At 40.0% G+C, this 24,481-nt stretch overlaps 1 protein-coding gene across 10 annotated transcripts in view; it reads left to right on the plus strand.

The window, feature by feature from the left end:
- Positions 1-24,481, plus strand: part of GRIA1 (glutamate ionotropic receptor AMPA type subunit 1) — a 322,279-nt gene that overhangs the window by 263,659 nt on the left and 34,139 nt on the right. For all 10 annotated transcript variants that reach the window (XR_003119865.1, XR_003119866.1, XM_025388301.1 and 7 more), the window contains 2 exons: positions 9,002-9,200; positions 14,730-14,977. Coding sequence is in view for 8 of the 10 variants with exons in the window: in XM_025388301.1 (XP_025244086.1) it covers positions 9,002-9,200; positions 14,730-14,977 (447 nt within the window). In the remaining 2 variants the exon portion in view is untranslated. The remainder of the gene's footprint in view (positions 1-9,001; positions 9,201-14,729; positions 14,978-24,481) is intronic.

Below are 24,481 nucleotides of genomic sequence, written 5' to 3' on the forward strand. Positions count from 1 at the left end.
CTCTGCAGGAGCGTTGAGTTTCAGGTAGGAGGTTATAAAACCCTGGTAGAGCCCAATACCTAAGAAGGCTGTTTTAAGAGTGTAGAATAGCACCCAGGTAGCAAACTTAATCATGCTCTTAGGTTCAAACCTGTAAACAACTTTGTTCATGAAAGGGCTTGGCTTCAGCCCTATTTGGCTTTGAGACTGCAACCAACACCATCTGCCAATCGGTCCAGGAGAAATCATGCACCTTTGTGCCTCTGCAGAAAGTTTTGATTGCCTGCCGACACTAGTCTTGCCAGTGGATCTGAAAGTTATCCGGCAGTTTGACTCCAGCCCCCTACAACTGTAGGCCCAGCTTATTACAGCTTGCACAAGGGAAGCTCACTCATACCTCACAGACCGGAAATTGCCTGTCCATAGGAACCTCTGTGATAGCCAACAAGGCTCCACCCCACAGCAGATCCAGAGGGGGCCCAGTCTCAGCTTTCACCCCTCTTGCTACAGTTGGGAAACTCCCCCACCCATGCAGGAAATTGGTTGGGAAGTACACACATCTGGGCTACTAGGGTGAGCTCACCAGCATCTATGCCACTGTGGATCCTGCGGGGGCCCAGTCTTGGCTTTAGTTCCACTTAAACTGCAGTAAGAGAACTGCCCTGCCCATGCAGGAAACTGCTGTGAGCACACATGTCTGGAACACTGTGGGCAGGCTTGCCAACCTCTGTTCCACAGCTCCTCTTACTATAGTCAGGAAATTGTACCACTTATTCAGGGATCTGTCAGAAAACACAAAGCCATATGGACCAATGAGACAGGCTTCTGAACTCAGGTTCCTACCCATCTTTCCTACACAGCTCTGGTAGCCCCTTTGACTCTTCTCTAGGTCCGACTAAGCTGGAGTACCATCCCAACCTCTAAGTCCTCACAAGACTTACAGAGAACCCTAGATTAGGGTACCCTCTAGTGTTGAAATGGCTGCAGCAGTCACAGACTCTGACAACAGATTAGATTGCATAGATTTCTGGACAGGCCAACTGAAGGATGAGCACAAACAAGGCCAGACTGCAAAGATTAGAATAAATATCTAACTCTTCATTGTATGAGATTGACATACATCCACAAGCATTAAGAACAATCTTGGAAGTATGACCTCACCTAATGGACAAAACATGACACCAATGAGGGACCCTAAAGAGATGAAAATATGTGATCTGTTGGACAAGTAATTCAAAATAGCTGTGTGATTTAGAACTTAAAATATAATAATTAAAAAATTTTTAAAAATTAAAAAAAGAGACAAAATAGCTATGTTAAGGAAGCTCAGTGAATTTTAAGAAAACACAGAGAAACAATTCAACAATTTAACAGAGAGACTGAAATAATAAAAAAATTCTGGAACTGAAAAATACAAATGAATGAAAAAAATTTTAAATGCAATAGAAAGCATAAACAGCACAGGTTAATCAAGCAGAAGAAGGAATCAATGAGCTTGAAAACAGGCTCCTTGAAAACACAGCCAAAGGAGAAAAAAAAGAAGAATGAAAAAGAACAAAGAAAGCTTACAGAATCTATGGAATAGCATCAAAATAGCAAATATTTTGGTCATTGAAGTTCAACAGGGAGAAGAAAAACACAAAAGGGTAGATGGCTTATGTAAAGAAATAACAGAGACCTATCCAAACCTAAAGAAAAATATAATTATCCAGGTAGAGGAAGGTCAAAAGTCACCAACAGAATTCAACCCAAATAAGACTATCTCAGACATGTTATAATCAAACTTTCAGAGGTCAAAGACAAAGAGAATTCTAAAAGCAGCAAGAGAAAAGAAGCAAATAACATGGAAGAGAATTCCAACACACCTGGCAACAGACTTCTCAGCAAAAACTTTGCAGACCAGGAGGAAGTACTCTTGGTGACACATTAGGAGTACTGAATGAAAAGATGAAAACTTGCTAACCAATAAGCCTGTACCCAGAAAAGCTATTTGTCAGAATTGAAGGAGACATAAAGACTTTCCTGGACAAATGAAAGACCCAGAAATTCATCACCATCAGACAGTCTTACTAGAAATGTTAAAGAGAGTTTTTCAAATGGGAAGTAAAAGACACTGTGTAACAATAAAACATATAAAGTTATAAAACTCACTGGTAAAAGCAAATATACAGACATTCACAATATTCTGATATTATAATCATGGTGTGTAAACCACTTACATTATTAGTACAAAAACTAAAAGACAAAACTATGAAAAATAACAATAACTACAATAATATGTTAAGAGATAGAGCTATTGAATGTTTATTGTAAGCCTCATGGTAGCCACAAAGCAAAGATTTCTAATAGTTAAACAGAAAATAAAAGCATACTACTAGAGAAAATCTCTTAATCACAAAGAAAAACAGTAAGAAAACACAGAATAAAGAATCTGTTTTTTGAAAACTAGAAAACATGTAACAAAATGGCAGTGGTAAGCCCTGCCTGAATTACCTGAAACGTAATTGCTTAAATCATCCAATTAAAAGACATAGAATGGCTGAATGAATAAAAATAAATAAGACCCAATTATATGCCACTCACAAGACAGTCACTTCACTGTCAGACTAAGAGAATACATAGTCTGAAAGAAAAAGGAGGGAACAAGATATTCCACATAAATTAAAACAAAAAAATGGGGCAGGAGTAGTCACATTTATATCAGAAAAAAATACATTTTCAGGAAAAAAATTGTAACAAAAAAGACAAAGAAAGCGATTATATAATGGTAAAGGAATCAAACACAGCAAGAGAATGTAATAATTATAAATATATATTCAACTAGCATCAGAGTACTTAAATATGTAAAGCAAATATTAATAGATGTAAACAGAACTATACTCTGCAATAAAATAATAGGAGAAACTTCAACACTTTCCACAATAGACAGATCATTCAGACAGAAGATAATCAAAGAAACACCAGACTAGATGTTTCTAGATGCACTCTAGACCAAATGGACCTAACATACATTTACAGAACTTTCCATTCAAGAGTTGTAGGATATACATTCTTTGCAACAGAACATAGATCAGTCTACAGCATATATCACATACAAAACAAGTATATCACATACATATATCACAATACAAAACAAGTATTAACAAATTTTTAAAAATCAATGTTATATTAAGTATCTTTTATAACCACAGTGCAATAAAACTAGCAATCAATACCAAGAGGAACTTTGGAAACCATACATAATTACAGAAATTAAACAACATGCTCCTGAACAACCAATCAATCAATGAGGAAATTTTTAAAAATTTTTTAAATTTCGTGAGACAAATGAAAATGAAAACATGACATATGAAAACCTATGAGATACAGCAAGAGGAAAGTTTATAGAAATAAACACCTATGTCAAAAAAATAGAAAGATATTAACAACCTAGCACTGAACTTCAAAGACTAAAAAAGCAGAACAAACTAAATCTCAAATTTACAGAAGGAAATAAATCATAAAGACCAGAACATAAATGAATAAAATAGAGGCTAAAAACAACACAAAAGCTCAAAAAGAGTTGCTTTTTGGAAAGACAAAGCTGACAAACCTTTAGCAAGACTAAGAAAAAAAGAAATGACTCAAATAAATAAAATTATAAATGGAAAAGGAGACATTAAAATTGATACCACAGAAATATAAAGGATCATAAGAGACTATTATGATAACTATACACAACAAATTGTAAAACCTAGAAAAAAATAAGTTCTTAGACACGTGCAACCTATCAAAATTAAATTATGAAGATATAGAAAATCTGAAAAGACCAATGACAAGCAATGAGATTGAATCAGTAATAAAAAGTCTCCCATCATTAAAAACCAAGGACTGATGGCTTCACTGCAAAATTCTACCAAATATTTAAAGAAGAACTAATTTAATTCTTCTCAAACTATTCCAAAAAAATTGAAAGGGAGGAAACTGTTCCAAACTCATTCTTTGAAGCCAGAATTACCCTAATCCCAAAACCAGACACAACAAAGAAGAAAACTACAGGCTAATATCCCTGATAAACATAGATGCAATAATCCTCCACAAAATAGTAGCAAACCAAATTCAACAGCACATTAAAAAGATCATGCACCATGATCAAGTAGGATTCAGCCCAGGGATGCAAGAATGGTTCATTACATTCAAATCAATAAACATGATACATCCCATTAATAGAATCAAGAATGCAAATTATATGATCATTTCAATATATACAGAAAAAGCATTTAATAAAATTCAGCACCCATTTATGATATAAACCCTCAACAAATTAAGTATAGAAAGAAAATGCCTCAACAAAGTAAAGGCCATATATGACAAACTCACAGCTAACATCATATTGAATAGGGAAAAGTTGAAAGCTTTTCCCCTAAGATACGGAACTAGATGAGGATGCCCACTGTCCCCACTTCTATTCAACATTGTACTGGAAGTCCTAGCCTGAGAAATCAGGCAAGAGAAAGAAGTGAAGAGCATTCAAATTGAAAAAGAAGAAGTTAAATTTTCCCTGTTTGCAGATGACATGATCTTCTATATAGAAAAACCTAGAAACTCTGCCAAAAAGCTAATAGAAATTCAACAAAGTTGCAGGGCATAAAATCAAACTGCAAAATTAATAGCATTTTTATAGTCTTACAGAAAACTACATGAAAAAGAAATCAAGAAAGCAATTCCATTTACAATTGCTGCACAAAACACATCTAAGAGTAAATTTAACCTAGGAGATAAAATATCTCTATGGTAAAAACTATAAAACATTGATGAAAGAAATTTAAGAGGACACAAGCAAATGGAAAGATATCCATTATTCATAATTGAAAGAATTAATATTGTTAAAATATCCATACTACCCAAAGAATCTACAGATTCAATGCAATTCCTATCATAATATCAATAACATTCTTCACAGAAATAGAAAAATAATCCTAAAATTTGTATGAAACAACAAAAGACCCTGAAGAGCCAAAGCAATCTTGAACAAAAAGAACAAAGCTAGAAGCATCACACTACCTGACTTCAAAATAGACTACAAAGCTATAGTAACCAAAACAGCATGGTACTGGCATTAAAACAGACACAACACACAGACTAATAGACCAAAATAGACAACCCAGAAATTAATCTACACATTTACAGCCAACTGATTTTCAACAAAGGTGTCAAAAATATGCTCTGGGAAAAGGATAATCTCTTCAATAAATGGTGCTGGGAAAATTGGATATCTACATGCAGAATTAAACTAGATCTCTATCTCTCACCATATACCAAAATCACCTCAAAATGAATTAAAGACACAAATATAAGATTCAAAACTATGAAAATGCTAGATAAAAACATAGGTAAAACGTTTCATGGCAGTGGTCTGGGCAAAGATTTTTTAAATAGAACCTCAAAATCCCAGACAACAAAAGCAAAAATAGACAAATGGATTGCATCAAACTAAAAAGCATAGCATAGCATAGTAAAAGAAGCAATCAACAGGGTGAAGAAACAAGCTACAGAATAGGGTAAAAATATTTGCAAACTATGTGTCTCACAAGAGGTTAATATTAAAAATATATAAGGACCCAACAAAAATGCAAATAAGTCAATTAAAAATGGACAAAAAACCTACATAGACTTTTCTCAAAAAATAAGTATACAGATGACCAACAGGTATATGAAAAAGTGTTCCACATCACTAACCATCAGGGAAATACAAATCAAAACCATAGTGAGATATCACCTCACCCTTGTTAGAAAGGCTACTATGAAGAAGACAAAAAATAACAAATGCTAGCAAGGGTGTGAGGAAGGGGAACCCTTATATGCTGTTAGTGGGAACATAAATAGTGCAGCCATTATGGACAACATTATGGAAGTTCTTCAAAAATTTAAAAATAAAACTACCATATGATCCAACAATCTCACCATTGAGTAAATATACAAAGGAAATTAAATGAGTACATCAAAGAGATATCTGGCACTCTCTTGTTTATTGCAGCACTATTCACAGTAACCGAAATATGGAATCAACATATGTGCCCATCGACAGATGAATCGATTTTTTAGAAAGTGGTATGTACTCAACGAAATAGTATTCAGCCATAAAAAAGAATGAAATCCTGTCATTTGCAACAACATTAATGGAGCTAGAATACATTATGTTAAGTGAAATAAGCCAGGCACATAAAGACAAGTGCCACATGATCTCACTTATATGTGGAATGTAAAAAAAAAAATATCTCATAGCAGTACAGAGTAAAACAGTGGTTCCAGAGACTGGGGAAGTGAGAGGGAGGGGTGATGGGAGGAGATTTTTTTTGTTTGTTTTGTTTTGTTTGAGACGGAGTCTCGCTCTGTCGCCCAGGCTGGAGTGCAGTGGCCGGATCTCAGCTCACTGCAAGCTCCGCCTCCCGGGTTCACGCCATTCTCCTGCCTCAGCCTCCCGAGTAGCTGGGACTACAGGCGCCTGCCACCTCGCCCAGCTAGTTTTTTGTATTTTTTTTTAGTAGAGACGGGGTTTCACCGTGTTAGCCAGGATGGTCTCGATCTCCTGACCTCGTGATCCGCCCGTCTCGGCCTCCCAAAGTGCTGGGATTACAGGCTTGAGCCACCATGCCTGGCCGGGAGGAGATTTGTGAACAGGTGCAAAGGCACAGTTAGATAGAAGGAATAAGTTCTTGTGTTCTATTGCACAGTAGGGTGACTATATTTAACAATAATGTATATTTCAAAATAGCTCAAAGATAATATTTTGAATGTACTCACCACAAAGAAATGATAAATGTTTGAGGTGATCTGCATGCTAATTACTCTGAATTGATCATTATATAATGTATACATATAGCAAAACATCACCCTGCACCCCATAAATATGTACAATTTTTGTGTGTCAGTTGAAAACAAAATAAAATTTAAAAAATAAAAGTACAGTTTAGAGGCCATTGTGTTCATCCAGATTTGGGAAAGCTGCTGCAGCTTCAAATGACCTCAACACTTGTGTCTGCCACCTACTAAGATGAAAAGAGCACTGGGATAGTTCTATGTGAAGATCGGTATGATTTTTCAAACCTGTTGTGCACTGATTCTGGGGCATTGGGGAAGTGATTTTGCCTCTTTGTATCTATCTTGCTTGACTGCTTAATGGAACTCGTATATCCTGGGCTACCTACCTATGATTTTAAATCACACAATCTCATAAATGGAAAAGCGTAAGAGGAAGCAACTGGTCCCTATCCCTGTGGGAACCTTGACTCCTTCTCTTTCCTCCTTAGAGTTGCATCCCCAGCACTTGCGGTGCTGGGGAACCAAGAGTCACCACCAAGTATATCTCTGTAAATGGTTCACTACTTGAACACCTTCAGAAATGGAGAAATGCTCTCAGTCTCAGGATAGCCATCTCAATGTTGTACACCCTATCCATCAAAAATACCTTCCACATATTTAAGTAGTAGTTGTTGTCCTGAAACTTCTATGAAGTTCTCCTAAATCAGGTCACATAGTACAAGCCTCATGCCAACTCTTCAGTGAACATGTCTCTTCAAGTCTCTTCGTCTGGTTAAATGTTCCCTGTTCCTGCAACTGTTCCTCATGCGACACAGCTTTGCTCCACTCTCCTGGTCTCATTCATTTCAACAAGTTTTCCTGTCTCTTATTTTCCCCTCCGTGTGAAACACCTAGGAGTATTCTTTTCCACATAGCAAGCAATGACATATATTTGTTGGATTTCTTGGAGTGAACACTGTCTGCCTAAGGTGAAAAGGGATCTCCAAGAAATCAAGGTAGAGTGAAGTGTCAAGGGACGTGGGAATAACATATATAAAGTCAACACAGATAAGCAGTGTGGAACAACAGAGCAAGCCAACAGGCCTGCGTACTGCTCTCCTGAGGCACAGTCGACTCTTGGCTTTCTTTGTAAAACTCATGGGTTGCATTAGTGATTTCTCTGATTGTTAAATATAGGGTTTCAATCAAACACTGTCACCTATTGAAGACTCTGAGCTTGAGGCTGTGAGAGCACTTGTCAGAAAGGGCTTAAAGGTACAGGAGCTCCAGAATAACACTTCCTCGATAAATTGAACAAGATGGAAACAGAAATGAAATGCAAATAACTTTATCACTATAGGATTCATTATGATTTGATGCCCTAACTGCTTACCACATAAAATCACCACAAGTCACATGCAAATCAACTTATAATATCTTGGGAAGCCCTGGACTTGGAAGTATCCTATCAGATCAGAGAGAGAACAGTGGAACTCTTGGCTGGTGATGTTTCTCTTCATTGTTTGGGGGATAAGAGAGGAGAATAGCACTCTGAGAAGTTCAAAGATACATTTCTCACCTCATAATTGATTGTCATGTTTGCCTTTTTTTATCTTTTTATTTCAGCCAAATTATCTTACTTGGGTGAGTGGGGGAAAGAATTGTGTCTGCACCCCATGGTGACATTCCCCATAATGGCTGGAGTATGACTGTTCTGATTCTATTTCCAATGTATTCTTCCTTCCTTTCCTTCTAGTCCACTATTTTGGTGGCCTTTGCCAGCCAGGAGAGCAATAATAAGGCAGTCTGAAAACATGTCTGAGTCAATCAAATGTTTGCATCATGTGTATAAATGTATTTGCATTCATATGTGTATGCACAAACCATTTGGTGTGTATGTAATTGCTTATGCATATTTGTGATTTTTGTGGGCAAGTGTTGGCATATCTGTGTCTTTGTCATCATGTGTCTTGCTGTTATATATGTGTAAAAGTGAGTGTGAATACGTGCATGTGGGCTTTATCACCCCTGAAGGACAGCAACCCCACAGGTCCGTGTCCTTAATAAGGAACAAAATATGGAGTCTCTCTAACATTTGAATTCTCATCTTGCTGACAGATGAAAAGGGTGCAATAGGGCCTGACAGCTCTGCCGCCAAGCCCCAGACTAGTGCTCAGTCCCTCCCCAGAGCCTTCCACAGTTGATGTCCATGCTGCTGATGCCTCTTCCCTTTGGCCTACAGGTCCCTGTCTGGTCGCATCGTTGGCGGAGTCTGGTGGTTCTTCACCTTGATCATCATCTCCTCATACACAGCCAACCTGGCCGCCTTCCTGACCGTGGAGAGGATGGTGTCTCCCATTGAGAGTGCAGAGGACCTAGCGAAGCAGACAGAAATTGCCTATGGGACGCTGGAAGCAGGATCTACTAAGGAGTTCTTCAGGGTAGGGACATCCTTTGTCCCAAGGCATTTTCTCAAAAGGGAACCACAACTGTCATTAAAATGTCCTTCTCATTATATAGCCTGAGATAACAGGCAGCCAGAGCAAGTGCTTAACTGACTGTAAGTCAGGGAAACTCAGGACATTTCTAAGCTTTCTACCACCCCCCTGAGAAATCTACATTTCTACATTTGTAGAAGCTTCAAAGCTCCTGCATTGATTTAGATCCCTTGTCTATATCAGTCTGTGCTAATTCTCTGAGGGCTGCAAAAAAACATCAAATACAATTTCCTCTCTGTTCTCACAGAAACCTTATAGTCTAGTTAGTAATCAATTAGGAACAGCTTATGGACAACAGCTGGACCTGATGATCTTTGTGTCCCCTTCTATCTCGTAGAAGGAGCTCAGTGAATGTTTGTTGACTTGATGAATCAGAGGATAGTATATGGGAAAAAAAAAAATAACTGGAAAAAGTGATCTATTAAATAGTTCCAGGAGAGAGAGAAAATGTGAAGTGGGAGTGGAGGTGGTGAGATGTGTTTTGGCAGGAGACAGTGAGCGGAGGCAAAGGAGCAGAGAGCTTAGGAGCACAACCTTCAAGGTCAGCAGATGGAGGCCCGGAACCTGGCTCCATCCCTTACTTGTTCTGTGCACTTAGCCTCTGTGACACCGTTTCCATTCATGCATATAATGAGGAGAATAATGTCTATATTAGAGCCTAACAAGACTAAAAGAGATAGGGAATCTAAAGTAAGAGGCAAAACAAGGAACAATCAATGGAGGTTCCCTATACCATTAGGACTTTAGGAAATGCAAACATCTGGGAGTCATTCTGAAGAATCGGTAGAGACTGAAGCCATGCAGGGTAGACGTGTAAACATTTCTAGATATCACAAAACCAGGCCAGACCTGAGGAGGCTAAGTACATCCTGGATAAAAGGAACAACTTGAACAGATGCCCAGAAGCAGGAAAACCTGTGGTTTCCCTGGACTTTAGGGATGTTTGTCCCAGGAGTTGAAGAAACAGTATATGGAACTACCATATATGGATCAAATAAGAATAATAAGAAACGTTTGCTACTGTCTACATATGAACCAAGTCCTGTGCTAAGCACACCCTACACGAATTATCTCATTTAATCCTCTCATTAAAGATGAGTTAGAGATTGTCTCTATTTTATAGATTAGAGTTAGGATATGTCCCCATTTTATAGATCAGAAAATTAAAAGTAATCTCCTAAGATCACACAGCTAATAGTAGCAGAAGGATCAGAGAGAGCAGGCTGCCATATTGCCTCAACAAAAGAGAAGGGATCCTGTACAGCCATACCTAGTTATCTCACTACAACTTCATGGAGCAAACTCCAGGCCCGAATAAACCACTGTGGGAGGTGCTGCAGGTTCTTGACCATGGGCTTTGTATTCTGTATGATAGTCAGGAAAGGGAACAAAACCTTAACCGTCACTGATCCTAACCCCAAGGCTAAAATCATCAATTTTCAATGTATCAGAGCAAGAAGGTGCCTTAGAGGTCACCTAGTCAGAGCCTGTCGTTTTAGAGAGAGGCATTACTTGCTTAAGCTCACCCAGCCAGTAAATAAAAAAGCCACTTACAAACTCATTACACTTCCCTGACATTTTTAGCCTGCAACAAAAGTGTGAAGAAAGTGCCTGTTTCTACTTGTCCATAAAGCCTGTCCTATGTCTCAACCCCTGCTGATGCAGTTAGGAAACCATCTAATTCACTTAACAATGCTCTCAGCCTTATAGTATAGACAACATGCACCAGTCCTCAAAGTACTTTTGCATCTATGGTTTCATTTATGTTTCACCTGCGACCTCAGGCAGAAGAGGTACTTGTGGCAGCCACTTTGTGGGTAAGAAATTAAAACTTGGGAAATTCTTTTGATGCAGGTGTCAGGGATGGGTACCAAATCTGAGTTTTCTTGTTCCAACCGAAGTATTCTTGTCACTGAACCACATGGTCTTAATGTGGTGGTGTCATTAAACTGATAAACATTTTTAAAAAGATCCCTCAGGATGACAGCTGGGCTTGTGGATACATCTAGTCTAACTGTACCATTTTATAGTTGGGAAAACAGGCCCAGAGAAGAAAACGGTCATGCTTACCTAGTAAGAGGCACGGCTGGGATTTAAAATTTCAAGTCTTTGTTAATCACTATGTCAATTGACATATTACTGCCTCTTGTCCACAGCACAAAGTTAAGAACCTGGAACCAGGGCAGTGCATATTCTACAAGTTCTGTGCCCAGGCCTACTACATTGGTGGCAAATTGGTTGTAGCCCCTGTACTTACTTTGACAGGTCAGTAGTGGTTGCCTAGAGTTTCTGAGGTTACATCTGGGCTTGATATGAACGGATTCTTTGATTGATATCGATGTCTCTCATGTATAGAGGAAGGGAAACTGGTACCAAGCAAGCCAAGTATGAAGCATTCCTACCCTAAAGTAAAACCTGAAAAAAAGCATAATTATTAGTAGTCATTGCACTACTTATAGAATGCCTTCTTGTGCCAGGCACTGGGTTATGCATTTTACCTGTGTTCTCATATAATCTCCATGGCAACACTGTGAAGTGCACAGTATTATTACCATTTTCAGAAGAGGAACACTGAGGCTCAGAAAGGCTATGCTACTTGCCCAATGTCTTTCATCTAATAAGATATAAAACCTAAAATGAGGGAGGCGGCTGGTTGCAGTGGAAAGGCACGATGTGTGCAATCAGGAGACCAAGGACTCCTGGCTCTGCCACTAACAAACTGCATGACATTGGACAGTTTATTGCCACATCATGGGCCTCAGTTTCCTTACTTGTAAAAGGAGAGTGCTGCCAAGATATGTCCCATGCATAATAAGCCTTTCTATCTCTGTGACTCTGACCTTGGATAATTATCCCACCAAGAGTTTGGTGGTTGGGGAGATAAGGTCACCTACCACCCCCACAAGGCAGAAGGAGGGAATACTGAGACAAGAATTCTTCTATTCCAGTCTCTGAAAAAGCTGGCTTCTTGTCCCCGTGACAGCCCAGAGCTTCTTGGCAGCTCCAGCCCAGAGATGCTTAATCCTCCATTGACAGTTTAATTAAGATGTATGAAGGGCCATGGGAGCTGCAGATGATCGGAGAGATCCAAGAACAAATGCCCTGAGTACGCTTCCAATCTTCCCTGCCATTCATGCTACCTTCACATTCCTGGAGATTAGATTTTCCTGATAGTTCATCCCGAGTGTCTATGTGCACAGCCTTAACATTTGGGGCACTGGGGTGAGGCTGGGAGGACATATTAATTTTCTGCAACTGTTGCCCAGAAGGCTCCTCAGCCCTGCCTGTCAACAGCCCAGTTCCCTGCTGTGTCCATCCTGTCAGGTCAAATTGCATCTTGCAATTGCCCTGCTGTGTGTTTTGTTGATTTGTGCCTGGAAGATTATCTGCAAATCTGGTCACAGCTGAATTTATACATTTTCCTGCTTCCTGTGAGAGAATATTAAATACATTGGCAGACCTTATTATTAGTTCTGGGTAATCCCTCCCCTAACCTTGGAATCCTCCCTCTCTTTTCTCCCTTCTTTCTTCTTCTTTCTCACATTGACATTGTTGCTTGAATGATGTATCTTCAGGTAAAGAATAGGATACTTCAAGCTAGCCAGGGACTTAAAGATTACAATGCCCAAACTCCCCCTATGGAATGGATGGGGAAACTAAGGCCCAAAGAGAAGGGATTCTCTGTAAACAAAACCATGAGTGAGAAGTAGAACTAAGACTGATATCCAGGGCTCCTCACAGCCAGTCCAGTGTCCTTTCCAAATTGTAAACCAGACTGTAAAACGAGTAATATAGTTTATCTAATTATAGGCTATTAAAACTGAAGTTTTAATAGCAACTATTTCCATGACTTTTCCCTGGAGACCTGTGATTTTCCTGGGCCCCGAATATCTTTATTGATCAGCTGGCTCAAATGACAATTGTAGATCAGTATCTTAACAACACTTGCCGTGCACTAATATCAAGGAAATAAACCTGATACTTGTATACAGAAAAAAGTGATACGCTGCATGTATAATGATAATTTTATATTAAATAAATATGAAATCTATGTATTAACCACTGAATTATATAGAATATGTGACTCTAGCAACAGCTGTTTTTAAAAAGTAGTCCCTTACATGTATTTAACACTTGTCCATTTAGGAAACTTTGTAATAGCCAAACTTTAGTATCCCTAAAATACATCTACCCTTTGGGAAAAGGTCACCATTTAGAAATAGTATGCTAAATGAGAAGTCTGATCATGGTCCTGGATCATGGGCCCTGACTAGGGGCCTACCATGTGCAAGGTACTCAATTAGACTCTGTGAAGGACCCACAGGAAGGAAGACATTCTCTCAAGTAGCTTCCACATGCTTGAGACTACATACAAGAAGAGATGACTTGCAATCCTAGCAGTCTAGCCTGGCCATCCAGTGAGTGCCCCACACAGTGTGTCCCATAGGAGTATCAATCCCCACAATACTGCTTCTCAAAGTGAGGGTCACACAGGCCACACAGATCAGAATCACCTGGTGGGGACAATTCCTGAAAAAGATGTATCTAGGTTCCACTTCAGACTTGCTGACTCAGAATTTCTAGATTTAGAGCTAGGGAATCTGCATTTTAACGATCAATGTACATGATAATGGTGCCTACTAGAGTCTAAAAACCATTGCCTTTGGGACTGAGGTGGACTCCAAATATATAGGATTTATTCTGTTCTATGAAACAAGGATTTGATTAGACAGAACCAGCATCTCAAGTGGAATAAATAGTCCAAGCAAAGTCCCAAAGGGGAGAAGGCCCAAGGTGAGTTTAGGGGGAAATAAGGAAGGCAGTTGGGCCATATTTGGAAAATTTTAAAATGTAAGCAGATGACAATATTTGGTCCCAAGTTATCAGCTTTATTAGACAACAATATATTTGATTGGTGCAAAAGTAATTGAGGTTTTTTACCACTAAAAGTAATGGCAAAAAACCTCAATTACTTTTGCATCAACCTAATACATTCTGAGGACAGGTCTTGCAATATAGGATGACTAGAACTTGGCTACCCATGATCCAGAAATTCTGCAGTGTTTTCTTCCAATAATGAAATCAGATTCCACTGATATTCAGCTTTCTATTTCTTCTGGTTAGTATAAATATGGCCTTATTGAACAATAGATACGTCCTTTAATGTATTTAAAAGTCAGGCAGGGCCCCAGTTTCTTAATTCTCCCCTTGTTTAGGAGGAATATAATTACTCAGAAGTAATTAAAAGATTCTGAGCTATTCTGTTCATTCTGAATTTGCAAGATATTTGTACTTTGGAACCTACTGGTACTAATTAGAGCCTCTTATTTTGCAATCACTCATAATTTGTTTCTTCCTGAGCTAATCTCGCTCATGAATGTGTGATCAAGCTACACTCAGCTCTTCATTAATGCGTGCACCGACCCCAATTCCAAGCTCACTTAATTCCAGCTTTGTTTCTTTCCCTGCCAGAGGTCTAAAATTGCCGTGTTTGAGAAGATGTGGACATACATGAAGTCAGCAGAGCCATCAGTTTTTGTGCGGACCACAGAGGAAGGGATGATTCGAGTGAGGAAATCCAAAGGCAAATATGCCTACCTCCTGGAGTCCACCATGAATGAGTACATTGAGCAGCGGAAACCCTGTGACACCATGAAGGTGGGAGGTAACTTGGATTCCAAAGGCTATGGCATTGCGACACCCAAGGGGTCTGCCCTGAGGTAAGTAGCCAAGATTTGCTTCCTTGGTACTCCCTCTCCCCTCCCTATCTCAGGAATGAAGCTTCTGTGTCTGCTACAAGGCTCCAATGCCACAATGCAAGCTGTCGAGGGGGCTCTTCTTCAACACCTATGGGCCTGAAAGATTCCAGCCACCCAAGATCTTCAGCCCTGAGGTTGGAAATTGACCTGGGGGCCTCAGCTTGCTGTGACTGTCACTGCCCATGTGTTCTTCCCCTACACCTCACCTTCCTCCTCCAAGTGTGTGAAACATCAATGAACCTTGTGCTTTTGTCGTGTGATCTGTAACACCCCATCCTTTACCAGACACCCCTGCATCCAACAACGCCATGAACAGAGTTCTCCAGCAACCTGAATTCTTTGACAGAAGGTGGTTTATAATGTTTGTCTCAAAAGAAACATAAACACGTTGTCCAAATGAAAAATCAAATCTTTCGAGTCCTGAGACTCTGGCTGTGGAAATCGAAATAGTATCTAATGAATAGCACCAAATTAATTGTAGCACCTATTTTTACCTAGAGACTGATTTATTTAGCAAGATGTAAACAGTTTGATAGAGAAGCACATTCAACTTTACTTTCACGTAAAGAAATCCTGATATGCATTTTCAACAGTTGAAGAAGAGTCCTGTAGACATGGAGTCAGAATACCTAGATTTAATTCTGACTGTCTTACAAAAGGTAAAACATAGCATCTCCAAGCCCTCAGTTACCTTATCTGTAGAGGCAGAATAATTGTTCCAGCCCTTCCTAGGTCTGAGGTGGTTTGAGTTCAAGTGGTATAATTTATGTTGAAGGTCACTGAAAACAGTACACTGTGAAGTCACTTATGAGACATTATGTCAATTATAGAAGAATTCAATCATTTGGGGGAAGTGTTGCATTTCAGGAAGGGTAAGAAGGATTAATAAAGTTTGAAAAATGATAGAGAGGGATTCCTAACCCATCTGGATATGATACCCTGGTCCACCTCTGCTTCCACTTTATTCATTTATCTTAATAATACTAAGCCCCAACATTGTTCTGGGGACTGGGCTAGTAGCTGGAGCTACAATTTTGAACAAAAAGACATAGTGCCTGTCCCCATGCAACTACATTCTTGCAGGAGAGACGGACATTAAAGAAATGATTAATGTTTAATGACAATTCTAATAGATACTAGGACAGTCTATAAACGGGGACCTAGAGGACATCTACTTCCTGCAATGTAGCAGAACGAAATTCTCACTATGAAACAACCAGATATGCTGGATAAGATATAACAAATAGCCTTTTAAATGCAAGTTAAGAAATCCGAAGGACCAAAAAGAAAAAAACAAATCAAAACCAGAACTAAAAGCATAAGCTTATTATTCTGGGACCACCCTAAGCAGAGCAAAGGTATAAATCACGTGACAATCTACATGCGCAACAATTGACAGTACAACTAAAGACATAAAAGTAATCGAAAACATTTTAAGAGAAAAATACACTATCATCAAAGACCAGATATATTCAAAAAAGTCTGAATTAGAACCTATAGAAATAAAAAATTCATTCATTTATATAAAATCTCAGTGGAGGGGTTGAACAGCAAATTAGATAAAGTTAAAGAAAGAATTATCCACTCGGGGGTGGGGGGGAATCAAAGAAAATTCCCCGGAATAACACACAGAAAGATGAAAAGAAAATGTAACAAAGAGTTTAAGAGACATGAAAAAGAAAAAAAAATTGAATCTGCTGTGAGTTCCAGACAGAGACAAAAGAGAATGAAGTGGAGGCAATGTTTTAAAGAAATTTTCTGGAATTTATGGAAAGCGTAAATCCTTGGATTTGAAAATCAGTCTTAAGCATAATAAATAGATAAAAATCAGCAGCTGATTCAATTGAAAGTGCAGAACCATAAAGACAAAGAGATCTCAAAGACATCCAGATTTAATAAGGTTCAATTTGGTCTGCAGGATGAGTGGGGCATGGCTGGGAAGACAGGTCCAAGGATGTTTTTTTCAAGCTGAAGTTTGACAGATTAATAGGAGTCAACTAAGTGAAGGGAGGAGAAGGGAAGAAAAGAGTAGCTGAGGCAGAAGAAACAGCATGTGCAAAGATTCTAAGGCAAGAAATCATTGCACGGTCGATTAACCAAAAGCCACTAAGTGTTCTTGGAACACAGGTAGTAATACAGAGGAGAAATGTTTAAGCTGAGATTGGAGGATGAAGTGGGGAAGAATTTTACAAAGAACTTTTGTCCTTATTTGAAGAGCAATGAAAATACTTTGAAGAACTTTAAGTAATTATCTGAAAATTGAGAGAATAAAGATACCTGGAGAAGTGTAGACATAATTGAATATGAACTAATGAAGATAAATGGTCTGGTATTTATCAGTCATGTGTTTTTGCCTGGTAGAATCTAAAACATTCTTTATAAGTTTGAGCAAAGTTCAAAGGGGATTCAGATGATACTGTTTGGCAAGGAAGAGGCTTTTATCTCAGAAAGTTATTGATCATCAACCTAGAAAGACTCAAAGTAGAGAATGAGTTTTTATAGTTCCAGGAACATCAGTGATACCGCAATATTACAATGCACTGAAGGTTTCATGAGTCAAGGACATCCACATAAATACATGGATGTGAAGTTAAGAAAACAAAGCACAGACACATAACATAATTTGTCCAATCAATAGAGTACCTCTGCCATCCCATCCCACACACGGTTTCCTGGAACAAGGTAAGGTAACAACAACTCGGGAAATACTGTATATTTCCTGCTACTGGAAATACTGGAGTGACATGAACCTAAAACTTAGGCCATTTGGCACTCAAATGGCTTTCCACTATAATAAAAATCATCACTGAGTCAGTGCATATTAAGTGCCACTCACTGTGGTACTTGCATTACCTCTTATAACCCTTGCAACATGCCTATAAAGTACCATTATTTCCATTTTACAGATGAGGAAACAGAGTAAGAGTTAAGTTGCCTAATCAGGTTGACACAGCTAATAAGGCAGAAGCCAGATTTAAAGCCCTGGCAGTCTGACTTCAGAGCCTACGGCTGTAACTCACTCTAATGTTGCACTGGGCTTTATGAATGACAGCACCATTTAAGGCAGGGGACTGGACTTGGGCCAGGTTCTTTGCACCTACTCACATGGACCAAATAACCACCAACTTGGGAATTAAAACCAGATCTTTGAAGTCCAGAGCAGCCACTCACCACTCTGAAGGCAAAAAGTGATAATGGACACTGGCTTTAACACACCCAGCACCATTCCTTTGAGGAGTAACCCTGCTTTTATGGATTTGCTTGCTGAAAGACAGTTTCTGGAACAAATGATGAAAATAATTCTGCTTCATAATAAAGAAAAAACTAATTCTTTTGCATAAATCTCTGTAAAACATGTAACAAGCCATTTATTGATTTCAAAAAAAGACAACAAGAGAAAAGAAGAGAGAAATAAAAAAACAACATGTTTCAAATGCAGATCACTGATGACTGAACTGCAAGTCAAGAACACCCAACTGATGGTCATATGCTCCTGTCTTCCCACAGTGCTCCTTTCTCTCCAATGCAAACTTGATGGTAGTCATGGGGCCATCATAATTGCAGATTCAAAAACAGAAGAGTAACACTCGTCCTAAGAGGACCTCAAGTGTCTGGCCTGGGAAAGTTCCTCTACCCTTAATGGGATTCTGCTTCTCATCTGTGCATTAAAAGGGAACACTGCTAGCAACCAATAATGTAGAGGTTCCACAAAACACACCATTGAAGAATGGTTGCAGAAAATATGAGTAACCGTGCCTCCCCCACAGCCCACCCCCCACACACATACTCCAGCCAGGTTTCCATTATAACTCTTTTCCACACCCCATATGATGCCATTTGACCCAAGACATGGTCAAACTCCAAAGAGTTATAGCAGACCAAATACCACAAACACATGTGCCTGCTCCAGCAATCCTAGATCCACTTACTTGATCCCAGGAAACCATTCTGCATGACAGAGGTGGGCAGTAAGGAGAAGAGTAAAGACATTTGTGCTTCCTTTGGACCCATTGAAGAGGGGCTGATGTATGCTTAAAGATAACCTGGCAGAAGAAATCCAGTTTCGTTCAAATGATTTTGAATCATAAAAAAATACTTTCTTAAAAGACTGTTTAACTACTCACAAGGCTGCAAACTCTTTGGAAGTGTTTACACTACAAAAAGGTGCTTGAGTTTGTTCCAGGTATTATTATAAACTTCTCTTCAGCCCAATCAAAGGTAGGGTTTTTGCAGCTTTCACAGGAAGATGTCCTCCAGGCTTACTGCCTGTACTTGTATCAAGAGAGGACCTTCCTGGCCATTCTCCTCCACTACTTTCTCTCCATAAAGCCAGACTTCGCTGTGCCTGTGGCGCGTTCACTCTCTTACAGCCTGCCTAGAACAAGCTCCAGATTTCTCCAAGACGGATTACCCAGTTATGCTTCAGAAGATCAGAGAACTGACACCTAAGGCCCAAATGTTCCTCCAAAACTTGCCAAGTCTACTTGGCAGAAGCCAGGCCATGGTCCCCACAGAGTGTTAAAAAGCTATGTCAGTGACAGAATGGTTTTTGGTTGTTGTTGTTTGTTTCTTCTGCTCTGGAAACAAATACTCTGATAAAGCGAGGTGGTTCAATGCTTGATTTTCCATTTGGACAGGTGGCGTTTCTTTGAAACAGATGCTGTTTGTTGGCTGTCACTGCATGTTTGGGGGTGGGAGAGGGGCTGTTATGTTTCACGAGCCCTCGGGTTGTGGATAAAGACCTATGCAGCCAATGCCAGTCACTAGGGAAAGGCAACTGGTAAATCTACTAATTATGATCTATTGGCCCTTTTGGTGCCAACTTAATGTATCTTGCTAGCCTAAACTGAAATGTCTTTTCTTTATTATGATGAACACTTCCGTCTATGTGTTCAAACTTCCTAAGTAAGGGGGCATAGCCCATGTTTTATAAGCCCAAGAAAGAATCCATACCAGATTGGCCTCAGTTGAAATGTCACCTAATGATTCTCTTTCACAAACTATCTACCAGGAGCTTAACAGATTTGCTAAGAGTTAGACCCTAATCAGGACATTGGTCAAAGTCTGGTCTTTAACTGTGACCGTGGTTCATGGAGTCTTCTTTGGTCTCTGTGATCATGACATGTTTGTCTTCTGTCATGTGTCTTGTTTATGCCAGATGTATGGGCCAAGGGGGCAGGAGTGCAGCTTACTGGGTAAGCTGGGTAATGGACACCCAGGAAGGTCTGAGACCCACTCCCTGTGCTTTCCATTTAGCGTCACCGATTGGTTTCCAAATACCTTCTCACACAAAGCATTGTGCATAATGCTGCAGGGAATGGTGGTGAGAGACGCAATCCGCAATCCCAGTACTTAAATAATGCATCATCAAGTACGGCTCATGAGCAGCATTATGTAGATACCTATTATCCTACCAATGCCATAAGAGAGTCAGAAACACTCAAAAAAAAGGAGTGTCCAGAGCTCAAAAAAACACTCAAAAAGAATTGCAGATTCTTCCACCACTAGAAGAATTGTGGAAGAATGGTGGAAGAATTGTGATAGATGGGAAGTGGGGAGAGGATTCTTCATATTAGGGGCTGAAGGAGAAAAGACAGCAAATGTAGAAATGGAAAAAAAAAAAACACACACACACACATGGGGCTTGTTTGCAGGAATGACAAGGGGTCCACTTTAACCAGAGAATTCATTAATAGGGAGGAGTGATTGGCTGTGGTCATATTGTGAAGAATCTCAAATGTATCTGCATGTTTTACTATGTCCATAGGAGCCACTGAAGGTCATTGACAGGGAGGGACATGATCAGACAGGCTCCTGGAGATTACCCTGGCAGTGGTTTGCAATGTGCATCAGAGAGAGGAGGATCACAGGCGAGGAAGTCATTTAGAAAGCTGTTGTGGTCATCTTGGTAGGAGGTAATGAATGTGGTCATGAGTTACAATGGGATGCAGACACATGGGAGAAGTGGTGGACTCTTTGTTCATCACTAGTCACATCCTTCACTTTAAAGCTGGGAAGTTTGGAAAAGGAGTCTGTTATGTAAGCTTTCTGGGACTTTTGTGCTCCTGCCTAAGGCTTGACTGGGTACAAACTGATTTTGGCAAGGACAGAAAACAGGAAGATAGGGGATTTACCTCCCAAACAGAATTGCTGCTGCCACCTCAGTTTTACCTCTGAAATGCCTACCTGGTTAAGAAAGGCATCCCTGGAAGGGACACAAGCTTTCCAGCACACCAGCAAGAATGATGAAGGACATTGACCACCTTTAGTTCCTCCCTGCTGCATTGACTATATCTGGCCTTTATCAATTTTTTAGTATGACATGAGCCCAGAATTGTTCATCACCATTGTAGCCTCACTGGCATTCCCACTGAGTATATTTTTTATCTGTTCACGTAACCCTGTGCTGGAAAATAATCTAGCAAGAGTTGCTTGTGCATATTGGCATCTGCCTAAAGAAAAGAAGGGTGGTTAAGGCTGTGAGTCAGGAAGAGGTATCACCAAGGTTTTGTAGGGAAGGCTCTCACTTTCAGGCACTGAGGGTTTCTTCCTAGTTGCTCATCCCCGACACTGGGATGATAAAACATGCTTGTATCTTCCATGAGGTCCAGTAGGCCTTCCCTGAGAACCTTTTTTTTTTTTTTTTTTTTTGGCCTAATGCTAACCTGAGTGTTACAGAAAGCCATAGAGAGTTCTCTTCTTTTAGAGAATCACATTGACCCAGAAAATAATTAGGAAACAAATAAGCAAGTGCCTTTTTGTGTGGCATTGAGTCGATTGCTCTAAAGAGTCCTTCCCAACTTCAGTGTGTATCAAAATGACTCAGGGGAGCTGGTTTAAAATGCCCCTTCCTAGACTCCAATCCTTGAGACTTCTGATTTTGCAGATCCAGAAATATGCAATTTGAACAAGTCCCCCAGGTGCCTCTGTTCTAAGTGAACAGCAGTCCACTCTGGGAACGAGGGCTAGAAGAGGTCAGGGAGGCAACGCGCGTGGAGTGTGAGGAGGCAGAACATGAGGAGGAGGCTCTGAAGGAGCAGGGGGATGGATATGATGGGGGGTGACCAGGAATCCTCCTGGAATGGTTCACAACCACAATTCCTGGAGTCAGATCACCTCCAGTCAAGAGTTTGACCTCACTTGGTAAGTCACTAGAACTTCATAACCCTCTGTCTTCTTATCTGAAAAACTGGAATAATAATTTTGTGCAGTTGCTTTGACGATCTGATGAAATAGCATGAAGTGCCTGTTACAGAAGATACTTACTAGTGTTCATTTTCTACCACTCTCCTCCTCCCATTAGACCTACTAAAAAGACACTTTTGAGCCAAAGAACTTATTTTTTTCTTTTTTGTAAAACCAACTGTGTTCATCAGAAATGCACATGAGCCCCACCCTCATCCCCCTCACATACACTGGCTGCATTAGAAATAAAATGTCTCTGAGAACAATTTGTGGTCCTCCCCCACAGAGAACATGCTAAAAAATAAAACCCTAATATTTCTTTTTCTCCCTCCCTCCCACCCTCACAAGTAACAGCCTGTCTTCCCGTAGTATAATACTGGTGCAGAGCCTGCTGTTGATAAATACAGTATGTCCCAGGGAAATGACAGTCCCTTTCAATTGGTCCTTACCTCCTGATGGGTAGCCAGGGATGCTTGTTGTCATGGTAACCCCATGAACTCTGTGACCCAGGTCGGGCCTGATCAGAGACAAAGCCCTCTGAGTGGAGAGGCTGGATTTACTTGCGTCCTCAGAAGAGCTGGAGAGAAAGGAAGAGAGAGAGGAAATTGGGGGATAAAAGGGGAGATAGAAAAAAAATGGGAAGGAGGTTGGGAGTGAGGGAGGCTGGAAGGGAGAGACAAAGGAAGGAGGGAGGCAGAGAGAAAGAGAGAGAGAGAGAGAGAGTGTGTGTGTGTGTGTGTATGTGTGTGTGTTTCAATAGAGACTGGAGGTTTGCAAAGGAGAGCTGCATCAATTCAGAAGCCTTCTCGGTCAAGATGCATTACACCACACGTGTAATGCACGTGGGATGCATTACGGAGAGTACGGAGAAAGCTTCCTGAGACTGGTGCAGTAGTCTGGTGCAAAAGTCCAGACAAAGGAGTGGCAAGCGCTTTATTTAGCATTTTAGGGATGGTGATAAGACTTGTTGTTAACATTATTGAGCACTGACTCATCTCAGGCACTCCTAAGAAGTGATGTGCATTATCTTATTTAATCCTAACAACACCGTGGAGGTAATATTGTTTTCATCTTCATCACATAATTCAACCTGATTCCAGACCTCTTCTCACTCATTAAGCAAGAATGCCCTCTCAAAGATGTAAGGAGGTAAATTATGAGGAAGGGATGATTATTCAGATAATAAAGATTATTTAATCCCCACCCCCATCACACACACACACACACACACACACACACACACACACAAATAGCATTGATCCTATCCAACTAATATACAAATAAGAAAACAGATTTCATAAGGGAAATGGCTTGCTTTCTGCTCTATTTGAATTCCCTAGGGAATCCTTGCTTGACTCTGCACCATTTCTATTTGTTGGGGAGAAGGAACCTCTCCAGGGTCAGAGTCATACCACAGGTGGATGTCTTACCCTATACCTACATAAAAATGCAAAACTGTACATCTGATGCATATTAAGGTTCCCCTGCTTGCCCATGACACATTGAAGCAAAAACATTCCTAAAGATTTTTATGGTCCTGAAAATTCTATGTGTTTTTTGTTTCTTTCAGCAATGAAAAACAGGTCATTTTAAACCAACTGTGCCATAAGTTTAGAAGGTGGGGTAGGGGAGCCTTGCATCCATTTTATGCCAATGATGTGCTGGGCAATGCATTCAGTGTCCTGTGATGGTCGTACATTAATCCTTCCCTCACCTTTTGATTTAGATATTATCATTTCCCTTTCACAGTTTAGAAAACTAAGATTCAGAGGGTAATGCTTTACCCAGGTTCTCAAAGTGATTTGTGGAACAGAGCTTAGGTACAAACCCTGATTCTGAAACCCTCATTCTTTCCACAACCCACTTCTGTGCTAATCGAGACACGCATCACTGCCTTAAAAGGTGGCATCCTCAAAATGTCCAGGGAAAACATCAGGGGACATGAGATGTCAGGTAGCCTCCACAAACTAAGCACTCTGTCTTGAAGCACTAGGCTAGGTTGCAGATCCACGCTGCTAATTTATTTTGGAGGATCCTGGCGAAATCACAAAGACAAATGGGCACTAACTCTTGTTAGAGCTATTTATTTATTTATTTATTTATTTATTTATTTATTTATTTATTTATTTTTGAGATGGGGTTTCACTCTTTGTGCCCAGGCTAGAGTGCAATAGTGCGATCTTGGCTCACTGCAACCTCCGCCTCTTGGAGGTTCAAGTGATTCTCCTGCCTCAGTCTCCTGAGTAGCTGGGACTACAGGCGTGCACCACCACACCAGGC

Source organism: Theropithecus gelada, chromosome 6 (assembly GCF_003255815.1).
Source record: "Theropithecus gelada isolate Dixy chromosome 6, Tgel_1.0, whole genome shotgun sequence".
NCBI classification, from domain to species: Eukaryota; Metazoa; Chordata; class Mammalia; order Primates; family Cercopithecidae; genus Theropithecus; species Theropithecus gelada.